This window comes from Chiloscyllium punctatum, chromosome 24 (assembly GCF_047496795.1).
Source record: "Chiloscyllium punctatum isolate Juve2018m chromosome 24, sChiPun1.3, whole genome shotgun sequence".
In the NCBI taxonomy this organism is placed as follows: Eukaryota; Metazoa; Chordata; class Chondrichthyes; order Orectolobiformes; family Hemiscylliidae; genus Chiloscyllium; species Chiloscyllium punctatum.
The window spans coordinates 83,385,978-83,407,844 of NC_092762.1; the positions used below are offsets into that span (position 1 = coordinate 83,385,978).

General features: G+C 44.7%; 1 protein-coding gene across 1 annotated transcript in view; it reads right to left on the reverse strand.

Moving 5' to 3' along the window:
• The window catches only part of ncanb (neurocan b), a 269,869-nt gene that overhangs the window by 11,043 nt on the left and 236,959 nt on the right, over positions 1-21,867 (reverse strand). The window contains exons 11-14 of the mRNA XM_072594330.1: positions 19,664-19,822; positions 17,573-17,655; positions 12,555-12,699; positions 9,799-9,981 (exon numbers count right to left, since the gene is read on the reverse strand). Of these exons, the coding sequence (XP_072450431.1) occupies positions 9,799-9,981; positions 12,555-12,699; positions 17,573-17,655; positions 19,664-19,822 (570 nt within the window). The remainder of the gene's footprint in view (positions 1-9,798; positions 9,982-12,554; positions 12,700-17,572; positions 17,656-19,663; positions 19,823-21,867) is intronic.

The following is a 21,867-nucleotide window of genomic DNA, read 5'->3' on the forward strand; positions in this document are numbered from 1 at the left end:
AACCCCCAGCCAGCCGGGAGTTTCAGCTAATCATTAGCCGCATAGATTAAAAATTCAGCCTTTGTTCAATTGACTTTCTGCAAAAATGTATAGTGAATGCGTGAGATTGGAATGGCGAATGATAACTGCCAAAGACACAAAACCAACAAGTGGCTCATATGAAACCTGACTTTATTGTCTCAGTTTGAACACTGGGATTGTTTAAGATTCATTCTCCTGAGTACTATGACTGAGAAACCGAAGCCACAACAGCCCTTAATGACGGCATGTTTCACTGAAATATATCACACAATTCACATTCATTTGAGATGATTCTTCCCCAATCTTAAAATGATCTTGTGTCCTTTGCTCCATGAGGGATCCAAGGGGTTTGGTTTTCAAATGCAGACTGCAATGCACAGTGTACAATGTAAAGCTGGAAACAGGGAAACAGGGATCCAGAGGAAATCATTCAACCCTCAAACCTGTCCGACTGTGCTGTTCAATCAGAGATGGTCTACTCTATACACCTTGATACCCTTACTGAGTGAAAGCCTGCCAATCTCAGCCTTGAAAGCTACAATTGTCACTCAGCTTGTCCACAACCATGAGGAGCAGAGAATTCCACTGTTTCAGTATGTGATCTGTGATAAAATTTTAGATTAGATTAGATTAGATTACTTACAGTGTGGAAACAGGCCCTTCGGCCCAACAAGTCCACACCGCCCCGCCGAAGCGCAACCCACCCATACCCCTACATCTACTCCTTACCTAACACTACGGGCAATTTAGCGTGGCCAATTCACCTGACCTGCACATCTTTGGACTGTGGGAGGAAACCGGAGCACCCGGAGGAAACCCACGCAGACACGGGGAGAATGTGCAAACTCCACACAGTCAGTCGCCTGAGGCGGGAATTGAACCCGGGTCTCTGGCACTGTGAGGCAGCAATGCTAACCACTGTGCCACCCACAGGAGTTGATCCCTCCTGAACAGAATAGCTCTGAATTTGAGATTATGTCTCTTTGTTCTTGACTCTCCTGCACCAGAGGAACTATTTCTCCATGTCCACCCTTCTTGTTAACATTTTAACCACAGGGAGAAGTCAGTAAGTGGACCAATGTGTGTACAGGATGGGTTGTTATGGTTACTCAAGGTGAGGAATTAGCAGATGTCCAACACTAGGCCTCGTGCCCACTCTCTCAGATGGTTCCAGGAAACAGTACGATGGGAGGAAGTAAGAGCAATGGCACCCGGCCCCAGGCCTTTGACCTGCCTCTTTGATACTTGCAATGAAAATTCACTCAGCTTAATTCTTGGGACATGGGCTATTCAATGAGCAGAGACTGAATGACCTATAGTCCAAAGATGTGCAGTTCAGGTGGATTGGCCGCACTAAATTACCCTTAGTGTCCAGGGATGAGAAGGCTAGGTGGGTTAGCCATGGAAAATGCAGGGTTAGGAGTTAGAATGGGATGATCTTCTGAAGGTGAGTGCAGATTTGATGGGCCAAATGGCCTCTTTATGCAATATAGTGGTTCTATATCATAAGGTGTTTCCAAGCCTGAGAGGTGATCTAATTGAAATTTCAAGCTTGATGGGACAGGTGCTGAGGTGGAATATACATTGTTGGAAAACACAGATGAAGTACCTTGAGCACTTATAACAAGAGACTGCTGGGACATGGTGTTGTAGGTAGAAAGCATGAACCGAAAATGTGTTGCTGGAAAAGTGCAGCAGGTCAGGCAGCATCCAAGGAACAGGAGAATTGATGTTTCGGGCATAAGCCCTTCTTCAGGAATGAGGAAAGTGTGTCCAGCAGGCTAAGATAAAAGGTATGGAGGAGGGACTTGGAGGAGGGGTGTTGGAAATGCGATAGGTGGAAGGAGGTCAAGGTGAGGGTGATAGGCCGGAGTGGGGTTGGGACGGAGAGGTCAGGAAGAAGATTGCAGGTTAGGAAGGTGGTGCTGAATTCGAGGGATTTGACTGAGACAAGGTGGGGGGAGGGGAAATGAGGAAACTGGAGAAATCTGAGTTTATCCCTTGTGGTTGGAGGGTTCATAGGCGGAAGATGAGGTGCTCTTCCTCCAACCGTCATGTTGCTATGGTCTGGCGATGGAGGAGTCCAAGGACCTGCATATCCTTGGTGGAGTGGGAGGGCGAGTTGAAGTGTTGAGCTACGGGGTGATTGGGTTGGTTGGTCCGGGTGTCCCAGAGGTGTTCTCTGAAATGTTCCGCAAGTAGGCAGCCTGTCTCCCCAATATAGAGGAGGCCACATCCGCTGACCACCCCGTAGCTCAACACTTCAACTCCCCCTCCCACTCCACCAAGGACATGCAGGTCCTTGGACTCCTCCATTGCCAGACCATAGCAACACGACGGCTGGAGGAAGAGCGCCTCATCTTCTGCCTAGGAACCCTCCAACCACAAGGGATGAACTCAGATTTCTCCAGTTTCCTCATTTCCCCTCCCCCCACCTTGTCTCAGTCAAATCCCTCGAACTCAGCACCGCCTTCCTAACCTGCGATCTTCTTCCTGACCTCTCCGCCCCAACCCCACTCCGGCCTATCACCCTCACCTTGACCTCCTTCCACCTATCGCATTTCCAACGCCCCTCCTCCAAGTCCCTCCTCCCTACCTTTTATCTTAGCCTGCTGGACACACTTTCCTCATTCCTGAAGAAGGGCTTATGCCCGAAACGTCGATTCTCCTGCTCCTTGGATGCTGCCTGACCTGCTGCGCTTTTCCAGCAACACATTTTCAGCTCTGATCTCCAGCATCTGCAGCCCTCACTTTTTCCAGAAAGCAGGAACCCCCAAACAAGTTGGTCCCAAGCTGCACAGTAATGTCTGAATCTGGACACTAAGGCTTTTTGTATTCATTCACAAGATGAGTGCACCGTTGGCTGAGCCAGCATTTATTGCTCATCCCTAATTGCCCAGAAGACAGTTAAGAGTCAACCACATTGCTATGGGTCTGGAGTCACATGTAGACCAGACCAGGTGAGAATGGCAGTTTTCTTCCCTAAAGGACATTAGTGAACCAGATGGGTTTTTCCTACAATTGACAGTGGTTTTATAGAGAGCATTTGACTCTTAATTCCAGATTTATTTATTGAATTCAACTTCCACTATGTGCCGCGGGTCCCCAGAACATTACCTGGAGTTTTGGGTTAGCAGTTGGTGATGTTAACATGAGACCATCACCTCCCTTAAACTTTTCCCAATACCAGATTCATTCATAGGACCAGAGCATGTCATAACTGATGAAGTTCAGTAGTCCCCCTGTGCCTGGGGTGGGAGGGTGGAGGAATGCATTCCAAGACCTACCGGGGAAGCCCGAAACCACAGATAGGAATGAACCCATTCATTCAATGAGAAATTTACCTTCCCAGCAGCCCTTTGGTCCCTGGTTCTGGAAGATTCCATGTAATATGTTCAGACCGCAGTAAACTGTGGGTAACTGAATCCACGGAAAATGATTTCGTGGATACGGGGGTCACCTGTACTTTCAGACTACAATCACTATTCTAAAGTGGGAAACACATCAACCAATTTGCTCACAGCACACTCCCACTAACAGCAATGTTATAGAGAGAGAGCATCACCAGTTTCTGGTAGTATTGGCTAAGCAATTGATAGCAGTTGGGAGTAAGCCACAGTAACATAAATGGCCTGACAGTGGTCACCACACACAATGCAGGAGGTATCAGGACTCCCAGTATGATTATCCATTTGACTGGGAACTGAGTGACTCAGCGCAAGGCAGCTGCAAAATATGGCAAGGGCTCTGCTGCCAGGTTCCCATTCATTACAGAATCGACAGGAAGCAATTAGGGTTTCACATTCCTGTTTCTGAACAAGTCAAGACAGAGTTTCTCAGCAGGCTGCTCTTCCATAGATGCTAAATGAGGCAGCTTTAAAACTTTACAAGTTGCAATTGCGCATATTTGCATTCCCAATTAAATATTTATCCCCACTTGGAATTCCTGTTTCTCTTCACTTCAGACTTGCCTTGTTAAAGAATAAAAGATGGTGGATGGGTTAATTTTCACTGAGGGACATAGCATACAGTTGGATAGAATTAAAAAGGTATGGACAATGGGACATATTGGGCCTGAGATCTTATTAATTTTGGAGATTATTGAGCAAGGACTGGTGGGGAAATGAATTGCTTAATTCAATGGCCCTCGGGAAGAAGGTTCAGCTTTCATCTCCAAATCTCCTTGGATCACATCCAGGTAAGAGGCAGGGAATTTTGGAATGAGTAACTTGCATCTTGTCTCCCCAAAGCCTGTCCACCATCTACAAGACACAAGTCAGGTGGGTGATGGAGTACTCTCCACTCGTGTAGATTAAAGCAGCTCCAACAACATTCAGGAAGCTCAACACCGTTCAGAACAAAGAAGCCTGTTTGTTTGGTGCCCCTATCCACCACTTTCAACCTTCACTCTGTCCACAATCAATGCACATTTGGTAGCAGTGTGTACCATTTACAAGATGCACTGCAGCAACTTGGCAAGTCTCCTTTGTCTAATTGCATCTATTAGATTTCTACAATCGGGAAGGACAAGGGCAGCAAATGAATGGCAACATTACTCCCTGCAAGTTTCACCTCCTGGAGTGATACAGACAGCCAGAAATACAGAGAGTGAAATAGGTGGAGAATGAAAACTACAAAGAGAGAGAGTTACAGAGAAAAAGAGATATAGAAAGCAAGAGATACAGACAGCAAGAGATTCGGAGAGTGCGAGATACAGAGATTGTGAGATCCAGAGAGCAAGATAGGCAGTGAGCACAAGATACAGAGGTGTCAAGATACAGAGAATGTGAAATATAGAAAGTGAGCAATACTGACAGTGAGAGATACCAAGAGTGAGCGATATAGAGAGCAAGAGATATAGAGAATGAGTGATACGGAGAGCAAGAGATACAGAGAGCGAGAGATACAGAGAGTGAGAGATGCAGAGAGCGAAAGATACAGTGAGTGAGAGATGCAGAGAGCGAGAGATACAGAGAGTGAGCAATACTGACAGTGAGAGATACAGAGAGTCAGTGATATAGACAGCAAGAGATACAGAGAGCGAGAGATGCAGAGAGTGAGCAATACTGACAGTGAGAGATACAGAGAGTGAGCGTTACAGAGAGCAAGAGATACTGAGTGAGCAATACAAAGAGTAGAGATACAGAGGTGAGACATACAGAGAGCAACAGATACAGAGAGTAAGGTAGGCAGAGAGACAGCAAGAGAGTCAATGACAGAGAGACAATAGGACTCCCAAAGAGAGAGCCTTGCTCGTGTGTAAAAGAAAGTTAATGAAGAGGAAGTGGAAATTTACATCTGAAAAACCAAATGCCTGTTTTGGATTAAGAAATGGAAATATATTCTCTCCCTGTGATTAATGCACACATTTATTTCTTTAGCTGTGGTTTGTGAGGAGGCTGAAATGTATTCCCGCATTGATATTCCTGCAATATGTAAAGCTACCACAAGTGACCTGAGGGTTGTTTGCATGTTCTCCTGATCACCCACTGCAGTCTCTGGGGCATATTAGGATAGGCAAAGGCCTGTTGGTATTATCATTGGACTGATTTTTTTTGCAGCAGAGAGCGGCGGGAGCTGGGCGGAAGTGAAGTCGGAGCGCAGAGGCTGTTGGGAAGGTGGGTGAATGTTATTTAAGTACTTACCTCGAAGCCAGTGGCAATAGGGGACTCCATAGTGAGAGGGACTGAAAGGGGTTTCTGCGGCAACAGGCAGGATTTGAGGATGGTGTGTTACCTTCCTGGTGCCAGGATTAAGGACATCGCAAACAGAGTGCAGGAAATCCTCAAGGGCGAAGGTGAAGAGCCAGACGTGGTGGTGCATGTTGGCAAAATGATGTCGGGAAAAAGAGGAGGAACATACTACAGCGGGACTTCGGAGAACTCAGAAGAAGGCTGAAAAGCAGGACGTCCAGGGTGGTTATCTCCGATTTGCTTCCAGTTCCTCGGGTTGGTGAGGCCAGAAACAGGGAGATAATGGACTTGAACGTGTGGCTGGGGAACTGGTGAAGGAAGCAAGGATTTAAATTCTTGGATCACTGGGGTGTGTTTAGCGGTAAGGATTAATTATACAAGAGGGACAGTTTGCACCTTAATAGGTTAGGGACCAGCATTCTGGCAGGTAGGTTTGTCACTGCAACACAGCTAAACTAAATGGCGGGGGTGGGGGGGGGACAAACTGGAAGTTTAAGAAGGAAATTAAAGGGAAAGTTAGAACAAGAGAAGTCAAGAAAGACAACGGAATCAATGGAACAGAAAACTGATTGATAGGAAGGGTGAGGGGAGTAACAAATTAAAAATATTATACATGAATGCACGAAGCATTAGAAATAAGATGGATGAGCTTGAGGCTCATTTGGAAATTGGCAGTTACGATGTTGTGGAGATAACTGAGACATGGCTTCAAGTGAACAGGGCCTGGGAAATGAATATTCAAGGCTATACGTGCTATCGAAAGGACAGACTGACGGGCAGAGGGGGTGGGGTGGCCCTGTTGGTAAGGAATAATATTCAGTCCCTTGCGCAGGGGGGGGCCTAGAATCAGGGATGTAGAGTCAGTATGGGTAGAGCTGAGAAATTCTAAGGGTAGAAAGACCCTAATGGGAGTTATCTACAGGCCCCCAAACAGTAGCCTGGATGTAGTGTGTAATTTTAATAAGGAGCTGAAATTGGCCTGTTGCAAAAATACTACTACAGTTGTTATCAGGGATTTCAACATGCAGGTAGACTGGGAGAATCAGGATGGTACCGGACCCCAAGAAAGGGAGTTTGTGGTGTGTCTCTTAGAACAGCTTATGCTGGTGCCTACCAGGGAGAAAGCAACTCTGGATCTGGTGTTGTGTAACAAAACGGATTTGATCAGGGACCTCAAAGTAAAGGAGCCATTGGGAGGTAGTGACCATAATACAATAAGCTTCAATCTGCAGTTTGAAAGGGAGAGGGTAGAATCAGAAGTGACAATATTTCAGTTGAATAAGGGGAACTATGGAGCTATGAGGGAGGAGCTGGCCAAAGTTCAATGGTGCAATACCCTAGCAGGGATGGCAGTAGAACAACAATGGCAGGTATTTCTGGGTATAATGCAGACGATGCAGGGTCAGTTCATTCCAAAAAGGAAGGAAGACCCTAAGGGGACGCAGGGGTGGCCGTGGCTGATGAGGGAAGTTAAGGACCATATAAAGACAAAAGGGAAAAAGTATAACATAGCAAAGATGAGTGGGAAATTGGAGGACTGGGAACCTTTTAAAGAACAACAGAGGATAACTAAAAAGGAAATATGCAAAGGAAAAATAATGTATGAAGGTAAACTGGCCAAAAATATAAAGGAGGATAGTAAAGGCTTTTTTAGGTCAGTGAAAAGAAAAAAAATAGTTAAGACTAAAATTGGGCCCTTGAAGACAGAAACAGGTGAATTTATTACGGGGAACAAAGAAATGGTAGCAGAGTTGAATTGGTTCTTTAGATCTCTTCACTGGGGAAGACACGAGCAATCTCCCAGATGTAATAGTGGCTGAAGGACCTGAACTGAAGGGAAGTTATATTAGGCAGGAATTGGTGTTGGAGAGACTGTTAGGTCTGAAGGCTGATAAGTCCCCTGGACCTGATGGTCTGCATCCCAGAGTACTGAAGGAGGTGGCTCGAGAAATCGTGGATGCGTTGGTGATCATTTTTCAATGTTCTATATATTCAGGATCAGTTCCTGGGGATTGGAAGATGGCTAATGTTGTCCCACTTCTTAAGAAAGGAGGGAGAGAGAACACAGAGAATTATAGACCAGTTAGTCTGACCTCAGTGGTGGGAAAAATGCTGGAGTCAATTATAAAGGATGAAATTACGACTCATTTGGGTAGCAGTAACTGGATAGGTCAGAGTCAGCATGGATTTATGAAGGAAAAATCATGCTTGACTAATCTTCTGGAATTTTTTGAGGATGTAACTCTGAAGATGGACAAGGGAGATCCAGTGGATGTAGTGTATCTGGACTTTCAGAAAACCTTTGATAAAGTCCCACATAGGAGGTTAGTGAGCAAAATTAGGGCGCATGGTACTGGGGGAAAAATACTGACACGGATTGAAAATTGGTTGGCTGATAGGAAACAAAGAGTAGTGATAAACGGCATGGCAGACGGTGACCAGTGGGGTACCGCAGTTTTTTACAATATATATTAATGATATAGATGAAGCTTTAAAAGTAATATTAGCAAATTTGCTGATGACACAAAGCTGGGTGGCAGGGTGAAATGTGAGGAGGATGTTCGGAGAATACAGGGTGACCTGGACAGGCTAGGTGAGTGGACGGATGCATGGCAGATACAGTTTAATGTGGATAAATGTATGGTTATCCACTTTGGTGGCAAGAACAGGAAGGCAGATTACTACCTAAATGGAGTCAAGTTAGGTAAAGGGGCAGGACAACGAGATCTAGATGTTCTTGTATATCAGTCAATGAAAGCAAGCATGCAGGTACAGCAGGCAATGAAGAAAGCTAATAGCATGCTGGCCTTCATAACAAGAGGAATTGAATATAGAAGCAAAGAGGTCCTTCTGCAGCTGTACAGGGCCCTGGTGAGACCGCACCTGGAATATTGTACGCAGTTTTGGTCTCCAAATTTGAGGGAAGACATTCTGGCTATTGAGGGATTGCAGCGTAGGTTCATGAGGTCAATTCCCGGAATGGCAGGACTATCTTACGCTGAAAGATTAGATCGACTGGGCTTGTATACGCTTGAGTTTAGAAGGCTGAGAGGGGAATCTGATTGAGACGTATAAGATTATTAAAGGATTGGACACTCTAGAGGCAGGAAGCATGTTTCTGCTGATGGGTGAGTCCCGAACCAGAGGACAGAGTTTAAAAATAAGGGGTAGGCCAATTAGAGCAGAGTTGAGGAGAAACTTCTTCACCCAGAGAGTGGTGGGTGTATGGAATGCTCTGCCCCAGAAGGCTGTGGAGGCCAAGTCTCTGGACACTTTCAAGAAAGAATTGGATAGAGTTCTTAAGGACAGTGGAATCAAGGGTTATGGGGATAAGGCGGGAACAGGATACTGATTGAGGATGATCAGCCACGATCATAATGAATGATGGTGCTGGCTCGAAGGGCAGAATGGCCTACTCCTGCCCCTATTGTCTATTATTGTCTATTGTCTATTGACTGTTAATTCAGACACCCAGGTAATATTCTGGAGACTCAGGTTTGAATCTCACCATGGCAGATAGTGGAATTTGAATTCAATTAATATTTGGAGTTAAGAGTCTAATGATGACCATGAAACCATTGTCAAGGGTCACTAATGTCCTTTAGGGAAGGAAATTGCCATCCTTACCTGGTCTGGCCGACATGTGACTCCAGACCCACAACAATGTGGTTGATTCCCAACTGCCATCTGGGCAATTAGGGATGGACAATAAATCCTGCCTGGCCAGCGACACCCTCATCTCATGAATGAATAAAAAAAATTGACCTTCAGAAAGGCATCTGAAAATGGCCATTGACACTGTTTCTCTCACAGATTTTCCACCTATACTAACGCAGAGTTCAGGAAAGGTTCCTGAAAAACCTGCAGACCAAGTATCTGCCTCTTATTTCCCAATAAGACTCTGAGCAGCCAGCACCTAACTACCTCCTCTTGTGGTCTCCTGCAGATGTTGTGTTCTGAACTCTCGGACCTCAAATCCACCTCCCTCCCACCCCCCCCCCCCCCCCCTTGATGCAGGGTACCCTCCAAGCAACACCATGGTAAACTCTACCCCAGTAAAGGTCAGCAGTTGTTCAACACTCACGGTTAAGACAGAGGATTTTTGGCTTGTCCCACTTGCCATTGCTGTGACATTTGATGGTCGGGATGTGACGTTGGATAAGACCATCCTCGCACTGGTACCTGACCAGCGAGTGGATCTCATAACGAGCTTTCTTCCTTCCAAGTGTCACAGCATGTTCCAAAACTGGGGGCGGACCACACAGCACTGACAGAAAAGGAAGAGAATTATTCCTATGTAGCCCAGTGGGTTTTCATTTATGATTTAAATCAAATTCAAAAACTGAATATTTGTTGCTATTTCCTATGCCACTTCATCCCTGATGTTTCAAAACATAATGACCATTCCTCGCGTTCGCTAAAATTGTGGGATCAAAGTATCTTACAGCAATGAAAGAAGCCATTTGGCCCATTGTGTGTCTGCTATATGTAGTTGGTTTCTCTTTCTCACTTTGATCTTGAGTAATTTTCCTTTTTCATTATTTCCCTTTTAAAATCTCCCTTTTGGAAGTTACCATTGAATCTGCTTTCTACATTAATCACACTTCAAATATTGAAGTTCTTGCTGAGAAAAAACGTGAATATTGCTAATAAAAAACATAAAGTCAAAGCTTTTCATCTTGCACTCATCAGGACTGAATTGCACGAAAACCAAAGTTAGCCATCGAACACCAGTTTATACAGCATGAGAGGAAGGAGCTGATTGGTTGAACCATGAAGATTTAGCAAGAACTACTAACTGAAAATCTAAGCTGATTAAACTCAGACAAAACAGGTAGACCCTGAATGGTCAGAAGATTATGACGAGAAAAGCAATCACTGATAAAGGTGCAACTTATCGACAAATTACTTTACATGCACAGAACAGAATCCTGTACAGGTATATATGCAGTTCCTAGCAGGCATGTCCCTGAGTGATAATTGTATATAGGTTTCTGGTGCAATTCTTAGTGCAGTCAGGATTATTTAGTTCATAAGTTCATAAGCTATAGGAGCAGCATTAGGCCATTCGGCCCTTCAAGTCTGCTCTGCCATTCGATCACGGCTGATATGCTCCTCACCCCCATTTTCCTGCCTTTTCCCCATAACCCTTCAACCCATTACCAATCAAACATCTGTCTAACTCCTCCTCAAATTTACTCACTGTCCCAGCATCCTCTGCACTTTGGGGCAGTGCATTCCACAGATTCACAGCCCTTTGGGAGAAGTAGTTTCCCGTGAACTCTGTTTTAAATTTGCTTCCCCTTATCCTAAAACTATGACCTCTCGTCCTAGAAATGCCCCACAAGAGGGCATGTTAGTGAATGCTGTTCAGCAGCAGAATGACATGTAATGTTGGGCATGGCGTTCTGAGGTGTGTCACCTCAATCATCTGCTGCCCACTGTGAACGGTTAAAGGGACATGCTTGATAGGATCACCAGTTGCTGGGTTGTACAACCTCAGTACCTGGCATCACACTGGCACTGAAACCTGTTTGCCATGTTACTCAGTTATGCTGTCAGCGAGACGTCCTTTCAGCAGTATCTTGTTAGTGGAGAAAGCCACTCATGGGCTGACCACAAACAGCAGCATTCAATATTGACCACCCTTTCAGGCAGTGTGCTTCACATTGTCACAACTCACTGCGTTAAACAAAATCTTCTCTAACTCCTTTGCTAATTATTTTAAATCTCTGTCTTCTAGTTACTGAGTACCTCCTCCAGAAAGTTTCTCCTGAATACACTAATTACTTCACTATCTACATTCTGAAGCACTTTATAACCAGTGAATTACTTTCTGAACTCAGTCACTATTGTATTCAAATATGAAAGTGAATTTGCACATGGAAAAATGCCACAAATAGCAACAAGATAAACGGTCACAAATCTGCTTTGGTGTTAATTGAGGGATAATTGGATACGTAGGATCATGAGGGGTATAGACAGGATGAACACAGAGCAGCTTTCCCTGTTGGTTGAGGGGTCAATCATGAGGGGGCATAGTTTTTGGGTAAGGGGCAGGAGACTCAGAGGGAATTTGGGGAAAAAAAGATTTCACTCAGCAAGTGGTGGCAATCAGGAATGCAGTACCTGGGCAGGTAGTGGAGGCCGGACACCTGAGGACCTTTAAAAAAATCTTTGGAAGAACACTTCAAATAACATTACTTTCAGGAATATGGAACAAGTGCAGGAAACTGTGACGAGCACGCCTTTAGTGGGAGCATTTGTTGGTGCAGACTCAATGGGCCAAAGGGCCTTTTCTGCTGTGTATGAAGCGATGAATTATTGACCAGGGTGCCACAAGGAAAACCCTGGTCTTCTTCAAGTATTTGGGGTCTTCTGTATTCACCTGAAGAGAGGGACAACACCCCACAAGACCTGCTGCCTAAATTCTAGGTCAAAACTCCAGAGTGGGACTCAAACCCTCAACACTTTGATACAGAGGCAAGTCTGTGACAAACTGAGCCACAGCCTTCACCTTACATTTCCCAATCTTGATCCTTCACTTAAGTGCCTTGGAAGAAACTATCTTTCACCAGTGGGAACATTGGGGAGGTGTAGTATGGGGATTTACTGAGATTAAGGTTGGGTAAATTGCCAGGGGGCTACTGCAACCCTCCTTTGGTGCTCTTACCACTGTCTAGAGTAATGCTCTTTGCAAAGACCATGAAGAAATGCTCTGATTTACTATAACACATTGTGAAGCTCATTAGAGGCGTATTCTCCATAACCCCACAGGACATCACTCGTTCCCTTGGAAGGCCATGGTTCAATACATTACATTGACTTCTCTTCCTTTACCTGTTCCCTTCTTACAGATGTAGGGCAGGTTATAGTTACACGGTACATCATTCCACTTCCCATTTTCATGTTTGATAGTGACCACACAGTCCTCTCCTCCAGCAAAGAAACTGTCTGGCTGATTTTCCCTCCAGTTTTCATATTGCTTGGAGAGAAGAGAAAAAAGATGAAAATTAGCTAAAATTGTGGATTCGCAACTCTCAATCTCAGTTATTAATAACTCAACGCACAGGCCAGGAATCGTCCAAGTTCGACCTTTGTTTAGACCAAGATGGCAGATCTCAGCCCTGGAAGCCATTGTAATACAATCTTCGCTACAAAGAGTCCTTCATTCCCCTTGACTGGGGAGTCCAGAACCAGGGGTGTACTGTCCAAGGATACAGAGTAGGCCATTTAGGGCTGAGGTGAGGAGACATTTATTTTACTCAGGAAGTAATGAACCTGTGGAATTCTGTGCCATGGGAGGTGTTTGAAGCCAAAAACATTGAAGTTTTCAAGAAGGAGTTTGATATAGTTCTTAGCGACAAGGGGATCAGAGAAAGTCGAAACAGGGTACTGAGTTGGATGATCTTTCATGATCATATGGAACAGTGGAGCAGGATCAAAGGGTTGAATTGCCTGCTTTTGCTCCTATTTTCTAAGTAAGAGAGGAAAATTGCCCAAGGTTCCTACTTCTGATCATTATCAAATACACGGGGATTCCATAGGGACAGGTCATTTAGATTAGGCCTGTAGATACTGGAGTAAAGAAGATTAACAGGTGATTTGAACCGGGTGGTTCAAGTTGATGGGGCAGAGAGGTGAGCTGGCTGTTGGGTGGGTGGTGTTGATAGGGTGGAGTCTAGAACACAAAGTAAAATTCGAACTTGTTTGGGACCCAGGTAACACTGACACATCGGAATGATTTGTGAGGCAATTCCGGAGGGCAGGCAAGGAGCAACCATGTTGCTGTGGGTCTGGAGTCACATGGAGGCCAGACCAGGTGGACATCAGTGAACCAAGTAGGGTTTTATGGCAATGGTCCTCATTAGAGTGGACTTTACTTCCAGAATTTTACTAAATTCAAATATCAGCACCTGCCTTTAGTAGGATTCGAACTCACACATTGAACATTGGCCTGGGGCTCTGGATTACTAGCCCAGTAGCATCACCACCTGGTTACACAAAGGGTAGTGGGAAGCTGGAACTGTTTCCCCTCAAAATGTTCTGGAACCTGGCGGGTGGCAGTGATGCTGCCTGTTACAGGGGATGGGATATTCATTGAGAATTTCAAAACAGGGATTGCTGGGGTTTCTTAGGTAAGGGTACAGAGAGTTACAGCGTGAGGGCAGTCAATGGCATCAGTACACAGATTAGCCATGATCTAATTAGATGATAGAACATGCTGGATGGGATGAAGGGCCGCCCCTGTCCTTATGCCCCTGTCAATGAGGAGAGTGGGTCAACTGAGGCATGCTTCTTGATCTGTAATGTTGAAGGTGACCTTGAGGATGAGGGTTTGCAGTTATAAAGACACCTGAAGCACCCCATTCAGCCAGTACTGGCACTTTCAGTGGAATGAAGGAAGGAAATTGCTGTGGGGGTTGCTGGGGAATTTGCAGTTTCCTCTTAGGTGACTTCTTCTGACCCTGGTTCACACATAGCAAGGACGCAGTTGGAGGAACGGAAGTTTTGCTTTTTGTACTTTGGGGCAGGGAAAGGGGTCACAGACTGGGGCATATCATAGAATCACAGCAGCACCTGAGGAAGGGGAGAGCAGTGGAGTAAGGGTCATGGAAACCTGGTCATATTTCTCATTGTTGTTCGTAGGGTGGAATGAAGAAAATAAATTGTGGTGATAACTGGACAGTGAGGGAAAAACAATCTGTTGAAGAAAAAGCAAGAATAGAAATCACTGGTAAAGCTCATCAGATCTAGCAGCACCTATGCAGAGAAATCAGAGTTAACGTCGAGTGACCTTTCCTCAGTTCTGAACAGAGGAAGCCAGAGGCTTCCCGCAATTTCTGGTCTTGCTTCTGATTTACAGCATCCACAGCTGTTTCAGTTTTTATTTTGTTGAAGAAAATGTTCTGTTTCAGTCCCTGGCCTGGGAATGTAAGATGAACAATCATGTGGTTCCCTTCTGGTTTGAGTGCTACGTGATTCTTTTAACAAATTGTGTACAAAGAACATAAAGAAGCTGGTCATGTCTCACTCCTGCCCTAACGCTGTGTTCAAGCATGAGGTCGAACAGTTCCCTGAAGTGTCAGATCCCTTCCAGCTCCCATCCAACCTCGTTCTGTGATCAGAGACATCAAAGCTAAGGTGAAAATCGATATGATCCGTAGTCAGGAAATATCCTCAGGAGCTCAGCTTCACTCAGCTGACAACCAAAGCAAGTATTTCAAAACCTTTCCACTTTCAGGGAAACTTGTGATTTTTTTTTCAGAAATACAAGAGATACACAAAACAGTCAATAGGCCCCTCACATTTGCATACTGTCCATTGTGACCCAAGGTTTACCTTAACTTAATTCCAAGATAGAAATACCCAAATGGCCAACACTGTAGAAACAAGCAGAGAACACGTGTGGGCGTCTCTGGAACATGTGTGTGCGCAGATCCAGGAATATCTATCTGCAAACCCCACCTATTGCAACCTCATGGAAAACTGGAATTGGCTGGTGTGTTTGCATAGGTTCCCTAGCTTTGGGATCTGACTCCAAATCCAATGGAGCCCAATGGTTTGGATCAGTCTTGAACTCAATTTCTGGAGGCCTTGAGGCACAGTGTGCAGTGTCACTGCCTTGAAGCTAAAAGCACCAGATTCAAGATCCACTCCAGGACTCGGAGGTTGTGGAAATGTGTTCATGATTTGGCCAGACAGGTTCATTACCAACCTGCAAATTCTGCCAATGTGCCAACGGCAGTCGGTGAGAGGGGGAGAGTTTCCTGGTCAATGAGAATCATGTGATAGTGGCACAGCAGCCTCCCCACATGAAGACCCCATACTCACATTCTTACCAAGGGTCACTATCCATGGCAAGGATCCTTCTCACATTAAAAGACTGTCAGAGGTAGATGAATGAGTTCCAAGTGAGATTCTCCCCTCTCCTTGACTGGGTGCCCATTGTCAATCTTATTCAGAGTAGCCACAGAATGACTCATATGGACAATGGACAAAAGATCATTCCAATGGATGTTGTTTCTCTGAGGCTGGGATAGAGGCAAGTTAATAGAGAGGACTGGAGTGAAACCTGTAATTATTTGATAATACCAGTGGAAGCTTCTAACTGGGAAATCACCCTCACCTCAGTAAGACCGACAAACCAATCTTTTTACAGTGTGTGCCCTTGGACAGATTGGCCCATATTAGCATGGATAGATGATTGGCCAACAAATACAAGATAGAGGGTTAGGATGGCAACTGTTGACTTGTGGAGTGCCCAAGGGATCAGTGCTGGCACCACATTGATTTACAATAATGACTTGGAAAGTGACTGTACGATTGCCATGTTTGAGAATGACACAAAAATAGGTGGGAAGGCAAGTGGTGATGATGACACAAGGAGCCTACAGAGAGATGCAGACAGGTTAGTGAGAAGACAAATAGAACATAATGTGGAGAAATGTGAGCTTATGCATTCGGCAGGAAGAATAGAGGAGCTGAATATATTTTGTTGGAGGAAATACTGCAGAAAGCTACAGAACAAAGGGATTTGAGAGTCCTGGTCCAAGAAACACAGAAAGCTAGTATCCACGTTCAGCAGCTAACACAGATGACAAGTAGAATGTTGGTCTTTATTTCAAAGGAAATGGAATATAAAAGTAGGGAGGTTTTGCTAAAACTATATAAGCCACAACTCAGACCACAGGCAGAATATTGTGAACAATCTGGACCCCTTATGAAAGGAAAGATTTTTGGCATTGGAGGCAGTTCAGAGAAGGTGCACTCAGCTGAACCTAGGCTGAAGTTTGGAGAGTCTGCCTTAAGGGGTCAGGTTGAGTAGATGGGGTTTGTACCCATTGGAAATTCAGAAGAATGAGAGGCGACCTTATTGAAACATTGAAGACTCTCAGGGGATTTGACAGTGTAACTATGGAGAATTTGTTTCTCCTTGTGGGAAAATCCAGGACAAGAGGGCATAATCTCAAAACAAAACAAAACATTTAAGGCAGAGCTGAGGAGGAATTTCTTCTCTCAGAGGGGAGTGAATCTGTAGAAATCTTTACCACAGAGGGCTGTGGTGGCTGGTTCAATAAGTATAATCCAGGCTGAGATAGACAGATGTTCAAGGAGGGGAAGGGGAACCAAGGATTATAGGGAAAAGATAGGAATGTGGAGTTGAAGATATCAGATCAGCCATGATCTCATTGAAGGCAGAGCAGGCTCAATGGGCTGAATGGCCTACTTCTGCTCCAATGATCTTATGGTCTAACTCCCCCTCCATTACTCTTGACATTTACACCCATTTACAAATTCCCAAAATATAAGTATATAAGTTAGTTCGCTGAGTTGGAAGGTTTGCTTTCAGACATTTTGTCACCATGAATAGGTAACATCATCAGTGAGAGTCTCCAGTGAAGTGCTGGTGGTATGTCCCTCCTCTCTATTTATAGGTCTTGGTTTCTTAAGGTGGGTGATGTCCCTTCCGGTTCTCTTTTCTGTCTACCTTCCCTTGAAAAAAAAAGAACCGGAAATAGGGTCGGGGAATGGGTTTGGGGGGATTACTTGTTGGAGGGTTGGTGTGAACCTGTTGGGCCTAATAGTCTGTTTCCACACTGTAGGGATTCTGTGATAAGCAGACACAAACGTCAGTGGGCTACTAACAGAGCCAAGACCAAAGCATAAACTTGGATGAACCAAATGGCCTTGTCACCTTTGACTTTTGCTTGTGTTTGCAGATGATAGAAACATTGTAACTCAAATCACCATCTTCATCCCTTTCTGCCCAGTCCTCCCTTCTCAATTTCTCATTGTGCCAACAATCAAGGAGGCTTTGACTAAAGCTGACCTCAGTCGATCATATCTAGACTTACCAATGAAGAGCCATCAGTCCATTGGAAATCCTCCTCAATCGTCCTATCATTCAGGCCAATCCAAGCGTACTCCCGACCCAGACCTACAATTGAGGCAGACAAAGAACGTCAAAAACTAAGAACGTTATTCTAATCCTGTTTTGTTATAAACTTCATATTTTCAGAGGCAAATGCCAGATTGGCTAAGCACAGGAGGTGATACTGATATGGTAATGTAACTGTGCCAGTATTCTTGGGGCTAATATCATGGGAACATGAGTTCAAATCCCACAGTGATGGCTGATGGAAATTCAACTCATTTCATAAAATTGAAAGTTGACTAGATAATGGCAATTGTGAAGCTAACAGGCATTACCGTACATGGTTACATCTGGTTCATTCATACCTGTTGGGAAAGTCATTTTCTGGTCTACATGTGACTCTGGACCCACAGCGGTGTTGTTGACTCTTTACTGCCTTTGAAATGGCTGAGCCATTCGATTCAAGGGCATTTAGGGATGGGCAACAAATCTAGGTCTTACCAGTGACACCCATGTTCCATTCACAAGACTTAGCCAGACCTCCACCTCCAACACTATCATAGCTCAGTGAAACCAGTCGCTCTTCTTCCTACGTTTAATCTCTCGGTCACTTTGTCCCCAACTTTAATTCATTTTCTCCTCCTAAAATCTGACAAAGTTCTGGAGTTAAAAAGTGTGCCACTGAAAAAGCACAGCAGGTCAGGCAGCATCCGAGGAGCAGGAGAGTCGACGTATCGGGCATAAGACCTTCGTCATTCCTGATGAGGGACTCATGCCCGAAACATCGACTGTCCTGGTCCTTGGATGCTGCCTGACCTGCTGTGCTTTTTCAGCGGCACACTTTTTTGACTCTCCAGCACCTGCAGTCCTCACTTTCTCAAAGTTCTGCAGTTCTCCATCCCCGTCAAATTTTCCACCCTTTAACAACCTACCGACCTTAAAATCTGAAGTTTGGTATCACTAATTCAAGCACTTGGCAAAAAAATAACAAGAAAGGTGATCAGGAGAATTTATTTTTTGTTAAACTCAACTTGTTGCTTTGATCTGGGTGAGCTGTACAAAGGAAACACATTCAATAGTTACTTTCAAAATGGAATTAGACACAGATTTTGATAATGAAAACATCGCAGGGCCGTAGGGAGTCAGCAGGGGAGCTGCACCAATTTCATAGCTCTAATGCTATCTGAATTGTGATTAATTCTATGTAGGTCATGGACATTAAATGTGAAATCACTGGGACCATAACCAAACGGACAGAATTAAGAATAAAACCGTGCTTGTTGGATACAAAGGCTGATGCTTATAATGTCAAGCTCCGAAAATAAATATTTATAGAAGTGTCTAAAGATTGATTCGTGATTCATCCTTTACCAACTTGCTCTCTGGAACAAAACAATCTTTTCTTTATTTTTCATGGAATACAGCATATCAAGACCAGAAATTGCTGCCCATCCCTGGACTGAGTGGCCATTGTTGGGGATAGTTCAGAGTCAAACCATTGGGGTTGGAGTCACATGTAGGCTAGACCAAATAAAGCATGGCAGATTTCCTTTCTTGAAGAGACATTAAAAGTGACATTAATCTCAGATGAAAAGGGCCAAATGGCCTCCCTCTGACTCTATGATTTAGTGGTTCAAAGCCATGAAATTTGTTTTTTTTTGTTTCACTTCGCCAGTTTTCTTACCCTGACAGCCTTGTGGCTTTGGAAACACCTGGGTTTCTGAAATATTAACAGAACTCTTATTGACCCGTATGGCTGTGGAACAACTCTGTTTGGGGTATTCTTGTGACTTCCAGTTGCCATCTTGCCCACACCTGTCCAACCCACGTCACCTCAGTGAAATAGACATTCTAATTTTCACCAGTCGCTTTCTAGTTGTTCAACAAAAGCGCAAAATATTTCCTTTGTGTCCCATCTGGGATTTTTACCCAGGGTTTCCTCACATGATGAGCCTAAAGGTGACTCATGAATTCCTCGAGGCTGCAGGGTGTTTCTGACAAGTTGGAAACCCTGTACCCAATGTCGCGACGCCACCCACCAGTAAGAGCACCTTGACTTAGGGAGACTCACTGTTTAAGAACTCCTTCTCCTCAGCTGAGTGAATGCTGACAAGATGTGCCCCATGCCCTCGGCAATCCTTCTCTGCGTTCTCCCACAGGCGCCTGTGTGAGAAGTATCGATAGCAATGGCCCAGGAACTTCTGCCAGTTGTGGTCACATCCCTCCGTATCTGGTGACAAAGGAAGAACTCAAATCCATTACCAGAGAATTTCAATGTGGTCTCGCCCATTCGCAGTTGATGATGGGTAGGTTTTTGGGTAATGTCACCGTAGTCTTACCAGACCATGGATCCATTCTCTCGTTAGACAACTGGTGGTGGTTTAACCTGAGGGTCATCCTGCCTCAGACAAAGGGAGAGATTGTGAAGGAGACTATTTCATGGTAACCTCAGCTGGGTATAGGAATTGAACCCATGCTGTTGGTATCACTCTGCATCACAAATCAATGCCAACCCAATGCACCCCCTCCCTCCATTTGTCCTATACAAGGCAATGGCAGACCAGGAAGACAATTTGCTGTGCAGAGCCACCTAGTGTCCAGAGCATGTAAATACACCATGATGGCTGACACAGCAAACTAAATGGGAAAATGTTGACATAGCAACTTACAATGTTAAGTGATAACAGGAAGACAGGACTGGGTAGTGCATCCTAAAACAAATTGATGGAAGAGCAATTGTAAGGGGTTGGGAGGGGAGGGGAACAGTTTCAGGCTATAACAAAATGGGCAAGAATTTAGGAAGACAAAATGAGGAGAGAGAATTGTAAAATCAAGAGTGCAATGGCAAGGCATAAATGATGACGTGTTAAGGATAAACACAGCATTAAAAGTTATTGTCATGCAAGGAGAAGCCATTCTTCATTCAGTCACTGTCCCTCGTGTATTGATCAGTTGAGTTGTTTGCAGAACACAGTACATAAAACAAGAATAAGCTAAATCAGCTTCTGTTTGATTGGGGAAGAAAGACTGATACCTCATTTCTAACCAACACACTGTGAATATTTACTGAAGGACGGTGGGAGAGTGTGTTGCACATTCTGTTTGTGTATCTCTTCTATAAACCGGCTGACCTTTAGAGTAATGATAAGTGTTTGTTAATAGGTTCTGTAATAGGCTATAAGATGAGCTGACTGCTTGCAGTTTCCTAGGAGAAAGCTATTAACATTTTCACCCCTATGATGTACTGGCTCAGAGGTTTACAGTGCCAGCTTAGATAATCTACAGAACTCTCTGGGGTCATACTTTTTGAGTTACAGGTCATTCTGCTAGAACGCGCGTTTCGTCAGCGCAAATTGGCTATTACGTATTGGTGAATTGTGGACGTTGTGCGCATAACGCGAACTTTCTACTGAACGGGTATAGCGGGTCTTCCATAGCGGGAAGATCCATAGCGGGATCTTCTACAGCACAAGGAACATAACTGTCATGCTATAGCAGAACGAACTGTACATGTTCCGACCAGGCTCCCTTTCCATAGCAATCTGATTGGCCTATCAATTCCCCAAGGAAATCCATTCCGAATGATAAACGCTCAGTCCATGGACTGACTTTTCAAGGTTTGTGTTTTTTCTCACTCTCTCCTCTTCACTCCCATTCTTCAGCAAGTGGGTATCGCTGGGAAGATCCTCACTTACTACCCATTCCCTGTGCCAAGAAGATGCCAGCGGCTCTAACTCTTGAACTACTGGAGCTGGTTAGATAGAGCGGGGTGACATGCTGGGGAGTGCACTTTCTGTTGAGAGTCAGCCAGCATGGTGTGGGACAGGAGTCACATCTAGGCCCATGCTAAGTAAGGACAGCAGCTTTCCTTCTTGGAAGCAGAGTGAACCATTTGGGGTTTAATGCAAATGCGACATCTTCATGGTCAAGTTTACAAGATGTAAGCTTCAGAGTAATTCTAATTCCTGCCACTCCACACAGCCTGTAGCCATTTTCAGTCCCATATTCCCAAGCAGCGCGAGAACAGCTGGATATTATTTATAGGTCAGAAGTAGAGCCAGAAAGGGATGGACCTTTTTGTGGCACAGTGCTCCTACTCCCAGCCTGGGAGGCCCTGGTTCAAGTCCCATCTGCCCCAGAGATGAGAAATAACATCTCTGAACATGTTGATTTGGATAAAAAGGAATTTCTTTTTTAAAAAAACATAGAGCTGGAAAGGGGCAGACTGTTCATTAGTGAGGACTGCACTGATCCCAATGACCTGTGAGCTATCCT